General features: G+C 43.6%; 3 protein-coding genes across 3 annotated transcripts; 2 read left to right on the forward strand and 1 right to left on the reverse strand.

The window, feature by feature from the left end:
- Nucleotides 1–9,031: 9,031 nt before the first annotated feature.
- CTRU02_206371 (uncharacterized protein) lies at nucleotides 9,032–10,114 on the forward strand (the record flags this gene model as incomplete). The annotated part of the gene is made up of 3 exons (XM_036728034.2): nucleotides 9,032–9,272; nucleotides 9,337–9,491; nucleotides 9,620–10,114. The coding sequence occupies 3 exons, from the start codon at nucleotides 9,032–9,034 to the stop codon at nucleotides 10,112–10,114; spliced, it is 891 nt and encodes a 296-aa protein (XP_036580148.2).
- A 1,761-nt stretch (nucleotides 10,115–11,875) lies between these two features.
- On the forward strand, nucleotides 11,876–12,997 carry CTRU02_206372 (alpha-mannosyltransferase och1; the record flags this gene model as incomplete). Its single annotated transcript, XM_036728033.2, has 2 exons — nucleotides 11,876–12,231; nucleotides 12,316–12,997. 2 exons carry the CDS (start codon nucleotides 11,876–11,878, stop codon nucleotides 12,995–12,997), a joined length of 1,038 nt encoding a protein of 345 aa, XP_036580147.2.
- Nucleotides 12,998–14,583: 1,586 nt separating this feature from the next.
- On the reverse strand, nucleotides 14,584–15,036 carry CTRU02_206373 (lea domain protein; the record flags this gene model as incomplete). Its single annotated transcript, XM_036728032.1, has 2 exons — nucleotides 14,584–14,774; nucleotides 14,838–15,036. 2 exons carry the CDS (start codon nucleotides 15,034–15,036, stop codon nucleotides 14,584–14,586), a joined length of 390 nt encoding a protein of 129 aa, XP_036580146.1.
- Between the last annotated feature and the right edge of the window lie 672 nt (nucleotides 15,037–15,708).

Raw genomic sequence — 15,708 nt, forward strand, 5'->3', positions numbered from 1 at the left:
TAGTTCTGAAATAGCTTGTCGTGGAGGAGGCAGCTTTGTCGCTTTTGCGCTGCCTTTAGAACTACTCGGTGGCGTCTTTAACGTCGACATCTATACTATAACTTATTTAACGAACTCTACGATAGCAACAAGACCCATCATATGATTCATATCCCAGCGTTGATGCGGGCTTGAAAAAGATCGACATAGAGCTTAAATTAGCAGCCCATACGACTGCTGGCAGTTGGAGGGTTGCATGTTGTTCTTGACTTTGATAGCGATACTCGTGCTATTGTAACGACACTCTAATTGAAAAACTGCGATCGGTGGTTTTGTTCGGCTATTCTTCTTGGAAGACCTATCCAGCTACTTGCCTCTAATGTTAAGAGGTGAAATATATTTGAGTGCGCTACCTATAAAGGGGGCCACCTTAGCTTCAGCAATCAATACTACCTAGTACTGATATTTTCAAATTGTAAGGCGAGTTTGAGTCCATCGCATACCAATTGATACGTAACTGTTGGGTTGATTCGCGCAAAGGTTCGTATCAGGCTGTCACTTTGATGAACAATTGCATGCCGATTTTGTTCCGATGAATGGTTTACTCGCATACCAACACGCAGATCATTCATAAGCAATTAATCCACTAAATAATAGTGTGCCAAATGTCAATATCTTCTGAGAACACTCATTTTCAGGTGCTTGATGAAACTTACATTGTGCATGGATTCGGGCTAACTGTTATGAAACGTCGAAGACAATGAACGGTTTTCAAGCAGTATGAGATACCCTAAGTCATTAGTATCTTGAAAGAAATCCAATGCCCACATTAATGTTCCTAAAATATCTTTCTCTAGAGATCTATCCGCCTTGCGTTCCTGTTTCTTGCTGTTCCATGGCTTGAGTCTAGTCTACCTTTCCATGATCTTGAGAGCCCCATATAATGTTCACCCATCACAACACTACATGAAGCTTGCTTGTTGACAGCATGCCACGTGACTGAAAGCAAATGGAATGCTGATAGCCTTAGCTGTGTATTTATATGAAAAATGAAAGTCTCATACCCCTCCCAGGAACCTTTCTCGATACTACCTGAGTTGCCCAAGCCTACCTTAGTACGATAAAGTCAAACTTGAAAAGGGGGCTAACATCACGGTATATAGCTTTAAAAAAGCTCCAGACTATGAATTTGGACCGTGAAATTAAAGAATAACTACTTAATCACAGCCAGCAGTTGTGTAAGCGCATCAGTGCTGTCCCATGAACCTGTATCCTGTTCACATGATTTACCATCGAGGTTCCAACGATGATTAGTTGATGAAGAAAGCTTAGGAAATTAATTTCTCCCAGTATCACAAAAGACATATACATTGAAAAAATAGAGAATCGACCAGTAACAATAGATTCGAGTTTTGATTTGTTTTTAGATACGGATAATATAGGTTTCACAGGGGGTGAAACGGAATTCCGTTCGTCAATAACAAATAACAGTAAATTGGTTCTAATCGATGGTTCATGATAGTTGAAAGTGGTGTTGTTGACTAGAAGGTGGGGATATTCCCCCTTGGCCTGTCACGTGGGTCTGGGAGGCTTGGGCCTCTCAGCCTGGCGGGCGTATGGCTGGAAGTGCCACACGACTCCGTATTCTAACTATCGCAACACTAGAAACTCTCTTTTTATAGTGTTGAAGCGGTTGGAATACGTTATCCCTATATAGTTCCGTCTCCTCGTCAATTCAGCCTCCTATCCCTACTTTCTCCCGTAGTTACGGTCTTATTACCTATCCCTCTATACGTATCGTTATCGTATTGCTATCAACGAATCTCTCGAAGGCTCGATTTAGTTTGCTCTTCGTAAAAGCATTAGCAAGGTTGTCTTCGCCGTTAATCTAACGAATTTCTTATAGTTCTCGTCTTTCGTACGATTATCTTAACGCTATAATATCGATTATAAGTCGCTTTTCTTTAGTAATACCTAGCTTTACGAGATACTCGTATAGCAAATAAGAATTAGTATAGATAACTATCTAAATCGTTAATAGGTTAAGGTAGTTAGTAATTATTACTAAGGTTATAGCGAAGGCGTAAGCTATATCGACGCTAGCGACTATCCCGTAGATCTCTAACGCTAATACGCTACGGGTAACTTATTTACTCTTCGTAAAGCTATAATAAATAAGGTTACCGTAAATCGTAAATTCTCCGTTATTACTATTAGAGGAAGTATCGTTAGCTAAGGTGATTAAAAACCTTAATTAGGAAGAAAGGTCGTAGTTATTAGCAAACGACCTGTTAACAAAAACGAATAGCTTAGCTATTATAAGGTCGAGTAGGATAAACGTTATTCCTCGGTTAGGCGATTCTATTTACTATCGAATCTGTTAATTTAGTACTTTTATTACTTCTAGTAAAAGGTCTTAGTATTAGGTAGTAGTAGATAAATCGAAACAAGCCTTAGGTTAGCAAATTGACGCGATATACGCCTTTCTAGCGTGTTATTTGATATATTGCTATTTTAGGTTAGGTTTAGTAGTCTTAATATATTGTAACTTCTTAGCTTATCCCTTTTGCCTTAAATTGATCGAATTATCGGTTAATAGCGCGATTATCCCTTTATTAAATTAGAAGGGTTTATTAATTATAAGGATATTCTTCGCTTTTGCTATAAAAGCCGCTTTTTCTAACTATTCGTCTTCTAATTATAAGAACGCCTTGTCTAACAAACCGAGGGTATCGTCGGTTTACATGCCGATATAGCCAAAGTATAGATTTTCGATAGATAAGATTAATAAGCATAGATCGTACGAAGAAGTAACTATCTAGAGATTCTCTCTATAATGCTTATAATATATTGCCTACTAGTAGGTTCTAGCTTCTGCGATTCCGTACAAAGGCTTCATAACCTTTATAATAATCCCTTTTAAGTACTAGTCTTAAATTTACTTCGGTAGGTAGGCAAGAATAGTACGATTAAGCCTTATAGAGGATTAAACGTAGGCTTATATAATATCTTAAAGCTATAGTTATTTCCCTTCTCGTAGGAGTAACAAGGTAATTAATAGAATTAGCTGTTAACTTGCCTGCTAAATCGTTAGCGATTAGGTTAATATAGCCTTCTTACTATCGTTAGCGTAACCCTGTATTATAAGTCTCGATTTCTCGTAAGGTTCGGTTGTTTTACCCTTAACTTCGTTAACGATACGAGATCGGAAGATTTATACGTTCTAATACCTTCTCTTATTAAACTAGGTAAATTTAAACACTCCTCTAGCGATAAGGCTATTAATCTCTTATTTAGTTAACTATTCGAACGGTTTGCCTAGTATAGTAATAATACCTTCTCGTCGTAGTTTAATTACTAATTCTTCGTCTACTTACTCCTTAATCGATAAGAATATTTATTAATAATCCGGGTTATCGTTAAATTCCTTTATAAAGTAGGCGATTAGCAGTAGTCTCTTCCGGGGTCTACCTAGGCGTCTTCTCGGTAGCTCTAGTGCCTCTTACGGTTCGTCCGGTTTACTGCTTCTGCTAGCGACGATAATTTCGTCGCGTACTACTTCCTACTACGGTATCTTAGCTTCAGGTTCTTCTTCTTCTAGCGTAGCGATAGAATTAGGTAGTTAATCAAGATCTTCGTAGTATAGTTTAACTATAGTAGACCGGAAGGTCTTTAGACTATATAGCGTATTGATAGTATAGGTTTTGCCGTTTATAGCTACTAAAGTAAACAGTCTAGTCTAGCCCTTCTTTTCGCGCTATACTCGTATTTATAACTATAGTAGTAAATTAATAATTAGCCTTATATTAAGGCTATTATAGGTAGCGATAGCTTCTACTACCTATCGCCTTACGTAAAGTTCGTATACTTTGCTTATCGCCTTCTTAATCGCTTTCGCCTGCCTTATAACTTCGGGAGATAGTAGCAAATCGTTAGTAATTTGTAAGTATAAGCTAAATACTAAGAGTATTAGTACTATTCCGTTTAGGCTAGTAGTATCGTTAACTACTTTAACTACTATTTAAAATGCTAATTCTAGCATAATTATTAAGTCTTTTACTTTAATAATTTTGTACGCCTTCCTTAAAGGTATATAGTATCGTTTAACTTTCCTAATACTATTATAGGCTTTTATAGGAATTTCCTTGATTTTAATTGCTATTTCTCTCGCCGCGTTTCGGAATTTTATTAAGCAGAAGTTTATTCTAGCGTTAGTAACTAGCTAGTCTAGGGGTCCCTAATACACATCTATCTAGCAAAGGCGTAAGGCTTCCTAAGTAGCTTTCGCAGAAATATCCTTAAGGAACTAGGCAGCGTTAAACGCCGTAGCAGTATCGACGACGTAGAAGACCAGTCTATTACCCTCAAGGTACATCACGTCGGCGATAACCTCGTAGTTAAATTCGTAATCGTCTCGTAACGTAAATTTAAACCGTAATAGCGTTAGTATATATATTTAGTATCGATAGCAGACTTTCGATAGTTACTTAATTACCGTAATTTCAACTAGGTAGCTAGCCTTCTAAAGCACCTTATATAATCGTTAAACAGATAGGTATCCGAAGCGATAGTAAACCTGTCGCAATTTAGCATCTATAAGGTAGTTCTAAGCAAGTAGTTTCTCCTTATCAAGTAATAACTATAGGTAGCCTTATTTGCAAATAATAGGTACGACCTTGTTTCCTTAGATAAAGGTATTTGTAACGTTATTAAAATAAACCTTTAATCGGTCTATATCTCCTAGGCATATAAGGAAGGGAGTATTAGTCTTAATAACGTGAAATTTAACGCTTCTAAACAGCGTTAGCACTTTAGTAGTCCCTATAGACTCTAGTAGTATCCTATCGCCGAATTTTACTATAACGCCGCTAGCCGCCTTAGTATTTAACGTAATTCCTTCGTAAATTTATTATAAGGCTACGAATTATAGGTAGCTAGCGGTTAAGAATCCTGCTACGCCCGAGTCGGGCATAATCCCTTAGAAGTTCTAGGTAGAGTAGCATCCCTCGAGTATAAATTACGAAGGTAGCTCTTTCGGTTCTAGTTAGTTACGGAAGAGGTCTTCTTTCGTAATAGCATAGTAGGTTAACTAGTCTACTAGGATCGTAACGATCCTATTACCGTCAATTACTATTATAGTAAAATAGGCGGTAACTTAGAATTAACTATCGCTACTAGTCTCTTCCTCTTCGTTACCTTTACTAGTTTGTTCGGTTACGTAGTAGTATTGCTAGGGGTCTTCGGCGGTAGGTTATAAGTCTAATCCGTCGAAACCCTTGTATTAGACGAGAAATTAGCTATATGCTAGAAGTAACGTATCCTAGGCATATTAAGTAGTTTTAAACTTCTCGTACGCTTTTCGTCTCTCTTCTATAGTATATTTAGTTAACTAGCAGTTAGGTTTTCTATATACGTAGCACTTCTTAGGTGTTAGTAGTAATAAAGGTCTATTACGGCTTCTTCCTCGTAATAATCGACTTCGTAATAAACGACTATATCGTAAATAACGCCCTCGACCGTTAAAAGTTCTATCAGTCTAGTACTACTCTAGTAGGTTAGCTACTATATTAAATTATTATTAGTTAAGACAGGTAGCTATCTCGATCGACAAGATTAATTAGCTACGAAGTCCCTCGTACGTCTCAGCCGGTATAAATAACGCTATTACATACTCTAGAATATCTCTATAAGCATATAGAAGTTAGGTATAGAGGGATCGGTCGTTATAATCCTGTTATAGCAAACCAGGCTAAATCTTGCTTAATTTATCATATAGTATGTCAAAATACTCTGATTTAGTCTTTCTAAGGTTATTGCGAATAATTTAGGGAAAAGTAGTTATATTCTACTACGTAACGTATGCTTATTGCCTTTCCCTAGTCTCGAAGTATAATTTCAATTAGTTAATTATAGTCTCGAAGTTAGGCTATAGGTTGATTACTTTAATCGAGGCGTAGAAGTAGGTTTTAGCTATTCCTTTTAGTATTAGGGGAAGTACCTTATTATATTAAGAGGTATAAATTCCTAGCATTCTATAATAATCTACAAATACTAGCATCTTCTTTTCGAGTACATCGTATATATCGCCGCTATATTTTATATCGTCGGGGTATAGTTTTGCAAATTCTATTAATTGCTTTCTAATACGGTCTATTAACTTGTATAGTTAGAAGTCTATTAACAGAGAGACTATAGGATATAGCGGTCGGTACGGTAGTTGCTACTATTATTATTCTTATAGAGGAGGTAGCTATAGGGTTAGTTCGACTCTTCCTCCTATACTATTAGCTACTATTGCTAGTCTCGTAATCTCTTCGTAGAATTCGGGGTCTTTTATCAAAGCCTTTAGGTTACGATATCTCTTAACGCCTTGTTCGAGTTCTTAAGGTAACTAGTAGTAGAATTCTTCCTTTTTAAAGGCTAATGCTACGTTTTTCGAGATTTTCTTACTATCTATTTCGACGTAGACGCCGTTACCGATTAAATAGTCTCTAAAGAATCGTAGGATTAGGGGAGGTATATTCTAGAAGTCTTCTTCTAACTAGTCGGCGAAATCAGGAGAAACTTCGTTCTATAGCTCGAAGCCTATAAGATTTCTCTTCTTATAAGTCTTAAGTAGGAAACCTATATAGAAACCTAATTACTATAGGCTAGCGTTTATAAGGTTAATTGCCTAGTACCCTATACTACTAGATCGATTATACTTTCGATTCTTTATAAGATAGGGACTATTAATTAGCTTTTAGTAGTAACGCCGCTTGCAGGCGATCCTTCTCGTAAATTTCGCTCTATTCGTAGATTTCCTCGTAAATCTCTCTTTCTCGCTTCAGGCTTCGCTCCTCACTATTAAGAAGTTTAGAATCTAGCAGACAGTTAGCCTTATAACGCCTACAACTACGTACGTTTCTCCTAAGCCGTAGCCTCGGAGGCGTATACGTATAGCTATATAGGCGGATTACCGCCGGTAGTCTCCGCTCGCCTTTCAGCATGTTCTTCTTCTAGTAGGGAGGTCTTTTATAACAAGCGCCTCGCGGTTGGCACCTTGTCTAGGGATTTATTAAGAAACTAGCAGGCGCTTCGTGATTAGCACCGTGCGTAGGGGATAGTTATAGTTAAGGAAGTTATTATCCCTTATAAGATTCGTGAATCTTCGCCTTTATAGCGTAAAGAGGTTAGAAGACTGTTGATTCGGTAGGTCTCTTCTTCTAGTAATTGAAAACGCGTGATAGAACGCTTTTGCTAGCGATAATTAGCTACGATTAACCTTATCCTACCTAAGGTAAGCATAGTAGTCCTTAGGTTACTTAAATAATCGGATTACTAGTAGATTCGAGGAAAAGAAGCTTTCTTCTACTAGTTTCCGTAGATCCTAGTTACTCTCGCTTCTTCTCTCGTTAATACGAAATCCCTACTTTTACCTAGGCTTAGGTATCCAGTTTAAGAAGTCGTCTCTTCTAGTATTAACCTTACTAATCTACGGTTTATCCGTAGCAAAGTAGTAATTATAAAGTTAACTAAATTAATAGCAACTATAAGGTTTACTACTAATCAGTATAGGTTTCACAGGGTGTGAAACGGAATTCCGTTCGTTAATAACAAATAATAGTAAATTGGTTCTAATCGATAGTTTATGATAGTTGAAAGTAGTGTTGTTGACTAGAAGATAGGGATATTCCCCCTTGGCCTGTCACGTGGGTCTGGGAGGCTTGGGCCTCTCAGCCTGGCGGGCGTGTGGCTGGAAGTGCCACACGACTCCGTATTCCAACTATCGCAACAGATAATCTGAGTTGAAGTTCAGTCGTACTAACCTTGTTTCCCTCTTCAAAACAGGCGTTGATTTTCTAGTGAAGAGAAATTGAACTGCGTTGAAATTTTCCAAGAAATGTTCGTCATTATGAAGGACCTTGTTATCAGGCGTTCCACAATGTCGGCCAAGACATACAATCGACAGGCATTGAAGCCGTTGGCCATTCGTTGCCACGCATGGGGCTCACACAAGACCTGGGATCAAAGTCATGGAAGAATCCATTTATAGGAGATTCAAATTGAAAAAGAGAGTCAAGACACCAGGGCAGTCAACGCCTCCCGTTGCGAAAGACATGCGGCTCGAAATATTAGGCGCCCAAAGCGATGTCCACCCCCTTTCCCAGAAAAAGGATGCTGAAGAATGCGAGGAGCAAGGAGAAAGTGGGATTGAATTCCATCGCAGTGAGAGGGCCTTTATTTAGTATGTTGACTTAATTCCTGAAATGGCGTTTTGTCTCAGCGGCCCTTCGGGGGCGCAATCAGTCGCAGAGGCTGGAACATCCTCATAGCCTATCTGCCACTCTTTCATCTGAATGTCAAGGGATAGAAGTGGCCTAGATGACGAAGACAGAAATGATCTCTGAATTTTGCAGCGGAGCGAATCGCCGAGGTCAGTCATTCAAATTCGAATAAATGCAGATAAAGATCCACTGATATCAATGCCGAAAAGGTCATCCTACAAATAGAGAAGAGGGGGAGGTTTTCCCGTCTGGACACCAGCTCGTAACCGATAATCCTGAACTGCCAAGTTGCTTGCAGAACGCACCCTCCCTTGATACCGGGCCCCAAGACATAATGCGAACTTTCCCACCTCCTGAACAACGCAAGGGAACTTACACTACTGTTTCTTTCAGGGTGATATAAGAGAAACCATGACACCAAACAGGCTTTCAAAGTGTAGGTTACTGTGTTTTGCTTCTCTACTTGCTTCTTTCTTGAACAGCGGCGTCAGGGGCAAACTGTATTGGATGTCGTTTTCTTTTTTATGGCAAAGACATACAGGTAGCATTGGCTTACGATGCCATCATTAGCATACTGGCGATTGCTCGCCATGGTGGGATTGGCCTCACTATGGATCATGTGCACACTGCCCATTGGGCCGGATCGTCTAGTAGGTCACTGCCTCATGAATGTGTGGTCTTGAAAGCCTGACTAACAGTACATCTTGAAATAGGCCGCGAGATCGAGAGCGCATAGGGGATTAGGGGCTTCATCCTCGTTAGACGGCACAGGGAGAGATGTGCTGATGAACCAAAAAGCAATGAGCCAAAAGGGTCAGAAGCTTCTGGTGACATTTACATACTACGAATCGGTGTCGGCACGAGCGAACCTGAAGTATTTCCTCAAGCATGGCCTACACGACGCCGCCGACTTCGTCTTCATTTTCAACGGAGACACCCCTCAAGGCCAGGAGAAAGCAGCTAAACTCATCCCGAAGCGGAACAACATCAAGATTGTGGAGCGAAACAATACGTGTTTCGACCTCGGTATGTTTTGGCAACAGATGTTTTTTTTCTAAAGTGATTGTATTGATATTTATTCTCGATGTAGGCGCCACTGGTGAAGTACTGAAGAAGAATAAAATGTGGAAGAAGTACGACAAGTTCATCGTCATGAACGCGAGTTTGCGAGGACCGTTTTTGCCGCACTGGAGTGATAGCTGCTGGTCGGACTTATTCCTGGCGAAGGTCACAGATGAGGTCAAGGTCAGTAATGACAATATGTTTACCCCTTCAGCCTCGATGGAAATCAGTCTTTTCCACCTACGCAGGTCAACTTGAGCATGTAAGCAACTATGTAAGACGATGTTAAAGCTAACGCATGCGCCGAATAGTTGGTGGGCATTACCGCAAACTGCTACCCGCGCTTCCATGTACAGTCCATGATTTGGGCTACGGATAGGATTGGTATGGAGCTCCTTCTCGACCCTTTCCAAGGACTTGCGGCATCCGTAGGTGACGGATGGGGCTCGCGCGAGGACCTGGTCGGATTGGGAGGGTGCTACAATGAGTACATCAAAGCCATCCACGCGGAAATCGGCAGTACGAGCATCATTACGGGAGCGGGCTACAAGGTCGACGTGATGATGACTTCGTACCACGGAATCTCGACGCCCGACCCGCGAACCTACTGCACATCGATTCCGTCCCACGTCCAGGACACGCTGCGAGAGGGCGAATACTTTGGTTTCACGATCCACCCATACGAGACCATCTTCATCAAGACGAATCGAAATATCAACCCGGCGCAAATTGAGCACCTGTCGAGATGGATGGGGAACGGAGGTTATACGAGTTATGAGAAATGTAAAGCCACTAGAAGAGCCTGATTTTCAAAGAAGAATAAGGGGGAAAGAAGATTTGATGAATGAAATTTTCGCTCATGGGTCTTGTTTCAATGATTTCGGCTCACGATCTGACATTGTTAGGGGTAAGGGTTATCTTGAACTTAGCGTCCAGTTGGCAGAGTTCCAGCTGGATGGTTTTGGCTGGTGGTTTCATGTGAATAAGGAGGCCTGCCAAATTTTAGCAGTAATTTAGTAGATAAATCCGTGGCCGACTTATTCTCGATACGGAAGTGGCCGTCGCATTTCAACATCAGCATTGGCGCGATCCGCCACTAGTTTGCATCTCAGCATGCAGCTATTGAATCTTAGCTTGACGGCTTCGTGTGTACACGTCTTGCGTCATGCACAGATTTTCCAGCTCCATCCGCTAGCGATAGGAGGTTGCTGGAGTTAGCTAAGCCAGCTACTTCTCCCAATCTATTAATTCTACCATAAGGGCTTTCGTGTCCAGCGTCGTGACAAGCTGACCGGACTGGTTTCTCAGCTAGGGCAGATAAGAATTTGATAGGAGTGGGTTTCACCTGCGAGTCTCCTTTTCTTAGTCGCATTCCAACGTTATGAGCACAAAACCCATTGAAGGGGGGTTTTGCCCCTGAATGGGAGATTCCAACATGGCCGCCGGAAAATGCAACAATTTTCTCGACTGGTCTAGTCTCCACGCGAATCGCTTGCTACCAAAAGAGAGACAAGCTTTCCGCTCGTCTTAACTGCTCGTATGCACAGGTAATCGGACGGAGCCGCCCCTTTGAACGGAGTTCGGGCGAAGCATACAGTCTGCTGATTCACGACAAGCTTTCTCTCAAGACGCAGGAAAGACAAATGTCTGGAATGGATATACCCATTCTACGTAGTAGATAAACATGTGCGTTGTTGTTTCCGCCATGGCTGAGACACAAACGTTCCCTCGAGCCAGCCCCGTGGCACGATCATTGGCTGACATTCTGGGATATGTTGATCTGTACCACATTCAACCCCAAATTCGTGCGTATTTTTGCCTCCAGCTGGCTAAAGAAATGTGGGATGCTTCGCCCAGCCTGTGTCGCCCATTCCCAACGGTAGGCCAACCGCGCCAGCAGCCTTGGCAGGAGAAGAGTTATGTTCGCTGGACTTTCTTGGGGGCCAACTCAGGAGCTGGCGTTTGATTCGCGAGCCTCTAGGCTGTTAGGTTAAATGAGCTCCGATAGTCTGGAAGTGCCGTCCACAAGCGCCTACTAGCAAGTCGCTTAACATTGCCTCCGGTCCACAGACTGATACGCGATAGTAGTGTAGAGCTTACTGCGGCTGAGTAAATACGCCTAGAGGACTGCCAGAATGATGCTCGGATACACACACATCTAGGAGCATAAGCCTTGGTGTCTTTCTCGAGAACGGATTGCCGGGATCTCCGGTATACTTGCCTCCCCCCTGAGGCAGAACGGCAAGTGACAATCTGACACTAAAACAGTCTTGTGGCGCACCGTCCGGTTGGCCCAACTGCAAAAAAAGGGAGTGTAGGCCGGAACATCGTGCGGTATGAGATGAGCCTCCCTGGCTTCCCCGCGTCTGTCCGCATGGGTCTAGGTTAAGGGGAGAGAGATGATAGTCTGCCGAACATTCTTGTATAATACTCGATGGGGGCACCCTCAGCTTCTTCGATGGTTTCGTGGGACTTTGCCCAGGTTTTCCCTCCAAGTCTTCCTCATCCCAACTGACTGGTTCAACATCTGGTACTTGTTGATCGGCTATTGGACTATATCGGAAATCATGTTCTTGTCGCATCAACAGAAGCCGCCGAGCTCGCCCATCTGGGCGCAGCCTATCCAGATCCAGCACCCTGCACGATTCCGGTACAGGACTATTGTCGCCGCCCTCTGTCTCACGTTGCTCTCTCTTCTCTGGGTTTACAACAGTCACAACGACTCATTTCATTTTGGGACGCGGAAGGATGGCGCAGTACCGGCAGCGGCATGGAGAAGTAGAGTCACTCAACTGGTGCCGCCCAAGATTTGGCAAATCGTCTTGCCCAAGAAGAACCCAGAATCGGAGAAGGATCTCACTATCGACCCTGAAAAGGTGGTAGCCTCGGCCTCATGGATCGCTATGAACTCGGGATATTCATAGTAAGTGGCCCACAGCCTTCCACTCATGCATTCTACACGCTTTCTTTTCCGACGGCCGATGTCGCTAACTCGATCTTGTAATAGCACCCTGGTCGGCGAGCCATCGGGCTTGAAGTTCATCCAGCAGCACTTCCCAAACCGGCCAGAGATCCTTGAGGCCTACATCAACATGCCCAACGTCGGCATGAAATCCGACTTTCTCCGATACCTCATCCTGGGTCTCGAGGGTGGCGTATACACTGACACTGACACCGTCGCGCTGAAGCCCATCGATAAGTGGGTGCCCGAAGAGTACCGAGACAAGGTGCGACTCATTGTCGGCATCGAGTTTGACCGTCGAAGCGGCAGCGGCTGGTTCGACATCCTCCACTGGGTTCAGTTCTGCCAGTGGACGATCGCCGCAGCGCCAGGCCACCCCGTATTCGGCAAGATGGTTTCGCGAATCCTGCAGTCGCTGGACAGCTTAGCGGCGACACACTCGATGCCGATCAACCAGGTGAAGCCAACTAGCACGGAGGTCATGAACTCCACGGGCCCGGCGGCCTGGACGGAGACCGTGTTCAAGCAACTGCAGGAGTACGATAATACTCTGACGGACATTAAGAACCTTTCCTATCTTACGGAGCCAAAGTTGATTGGCGACGTGCTTGTTCTGCCGATTGATGGTTTCGGCATGGGCCAACCACACTCGAACAGCACGGTGGGCGAACCGCCTGAGGGTGCGTTGATGAAGCATCTGTTCCACGGGTCTTGGAGAGGTGATTAGAATAGGTGAAGTTTGGTTATAAAATTTGAAGCATTGGCGTTTTGGGAACTGGGTCGGCAATACCTACAGTACATACCATAATCTTTTTCTTTGTCAACCTTCTGCAGCCAGAGGACTTAATATATATATATATCCCAATGATAACTAATTGAACCTAAAAATCGCACGGATATTATTCTTGTCATGGAACGTTGTGTGAATCAGAAGCCTTGAAAAGTACAGTAAACCAGGAGCAAGATCGTGTCTGATTACAGCAAACTTGTTCTCATTGACTTGATGCCATGGAAAGCTTCACGCAGCAAAGACTTCCAACGTAAAAGACAAGACTGTGGCTCTGGAAAATGTGCAATGTGCAGTTGTAATACTCTTCAATTATGCCCTGCCAGCGCTCGACAAGATATTTACTTCTTGTCCGGTCTGATTCAGAATCTTTAATGAAGCTTTTAAAAAGCCTATCGGGCGCGCTCCAGGCCTATACTGAACCTGAGCAAAGATGACCAGGCCATCGTCTTATAAGACATTGGAACGCCCTCCAGAAGAAACGAAATACTGCTGTAACATGGCAGTGTAGGAATAAAGCCAAAGAGATAAGTTGAAAAGAGGAAATGGTTAGTTTCAGTGAGGTATACTGCCTTCTTCGTTTCTAGGTAAGTCATCGTATGAGAGACGGTAGGAGGTCTCGTTGCAGGACCCAACTTGTGATTTCATCTTTCTTTCTCAAGCAATCATGAGGGATTCTACGTATATCAAGTAAACAGTCTCCCAGTTGAAAGTGGAACAAGTCTTTTCACCTACATGTCTTGATCGGGTAGGAAGAGTTTGATTAAAGCTTAGACTGTCTGTGGTCGTTAAAGATGTTAAAGTCTTGATAGTTGTATTTAGAAAACTATCATTGTCTTTGTGCTTTCAACCCTTTCTCAGCCGTACTCGACATGGCAGCCACAAGACTGTTCCTCGCATTGACTGAAGCGAATCACAACGCAGTCGGCTTTTGAGACTCTTGGGCTCTCTAGATGGCGGTGGCTAAAATGACTGCTCAAAAACAAGATATATCGCTTAACTATTTCAATTTATGAGAGATGAATCCGTGGAATCAGCGAGAATGCGGTGAGCCCCTTGTGACTGGCTTGTCTCGGTATTGTCATCTGGGCAGTCGTGGTGGCTGGTAGGCCGACCGTGGCGCGAGGCTTCTGGATCGAGTGATGTCACTAAGTGCACATCGGAACACAGGCGAGCCATTCAATTCTAATGAAAAAAACTGGCCACTCGGGAATTTGAAGGTATGAATGGATGGAGCTCTAGCTTCAGAGCTCATATTGGGAATAAGGACGCAAAACTCTAGAGCAACGTCGACGTGTATGGTAAAATCACGAGATACCGAAGCATTCACATAAATAAAGCCCAAATTTAATCATCAATCGCAATATTGATTGAACTTGCTAAACGCCCCTTGTTAAACCCGATAACCCTTCCATGCTATGAGGTGGTGGTGGTAGTATACAATGGACATCTCAGTCCGTCATAAGCCATGCCGGTTTGGTTTTTGATAATGGATTTAAAAAGAAAAAACATCTCGCTTCCGCGATTTACAGGTTCTTCTGAACCCGGTCGGCGGCACCCTTGGCCTTGCCGGCCAACTCGTTCGCCTTGCCCTTGGCCTGACCCTCGAGCTCCTGGGCCTTGCCCTTGGCCTCGCCTCGCAGCTCTTCCGCGGTGCCCTTAGTGTTGCCCTGGGCGACTTCGGAGCTGGCATCCTTGACCTTGCTGGCGACGTTGGCTTGATGATGTTAGTAAATGTCTCCAGAAGAAGAGGAAACGAAGGTATGCCAGGTAAACTTACATCCGATGTTGATGCCATCGACGAGCTTGTCACTGACCTTGCGGTCGACAGTCTTCAGACCATCCTTGACGGTCTCGGTCGCGGACTTCTGGGCGGGAGTGGTAGTGGCGAAGCTTCTAGGGGCGACGGCAACAGCTCTAGGGACGACGCGGGGGAGAGTAGCCATGCGGCGGCCGGCAGTCTCGATGAGGAACGACATTTTGATATGTGGTTTTGTGGTGTGGTTTTGTGGTTGTTTATTTTAGGTGATGAAATCGCAATTGGTTTGGCGGTTGGTTGAAATTCGCAGTTTGTTATTGTACAAGTAAAAACAATCGAGGATCAGAAGTACTGGTTCGAGGAGCAAGGGAGCTCAAATATGAGAGGAAGAGCAGCCAACCTCTTCCCGAGGATAGCTCCCAGCTAGCTATGAGCTACAGGTGATGTCATCGCGGTCGTCTAGGGAGGTAAGGATGGGCGCGGCGCACGGGTGGCCGCTGCACTTTCACCCTGATTTCGCGGGGGGCCTCGCTGGGCTTCGTCTTCGTTAGCGGACGGACGGGAGCTGCTGCTAGGCCATCACTGCAGTGCAGACACATGCCAAAACAAAAAACGCCGCCTGGAGCGTGCTTAACCCCACTGAAAGGCCGCCATGACGTTCAGGGCCACAGCGTTCTGGCCAGTGAGACATTGTATCACACCTACATCATCGATCCCACCTGCAGCTACCCAGCAAAAAAAGGACGCAGCCGCAATTTTCATCATGTTTGTACTGTCAAGGTATCGTAGCCTGGCCGTCTCTATGACACTCGCACGGAACGAGCATGGGCTCGATGCAGGTAATGACGCCATAGCTACCTTGACACCATCACCCCATTTACGTGTAGGGCCG

The sequence above is a fragment of the Colletotrichum truncatum genome (genome assembly GCF_014235925.2).
Source record: "Colletotrichum truncatum strain CMES1059 chromosome Unknown Contig_0003, whole genome shotgun sequence".
Classification (NCBI taxonomy): domain Eukaryota; kingdom Fungi; phylum Ascomycota; class Sordariomycetes; order Glomerellales; family Glomerellaceae; genus Colletotrichum; species Colletotrichum truncatum.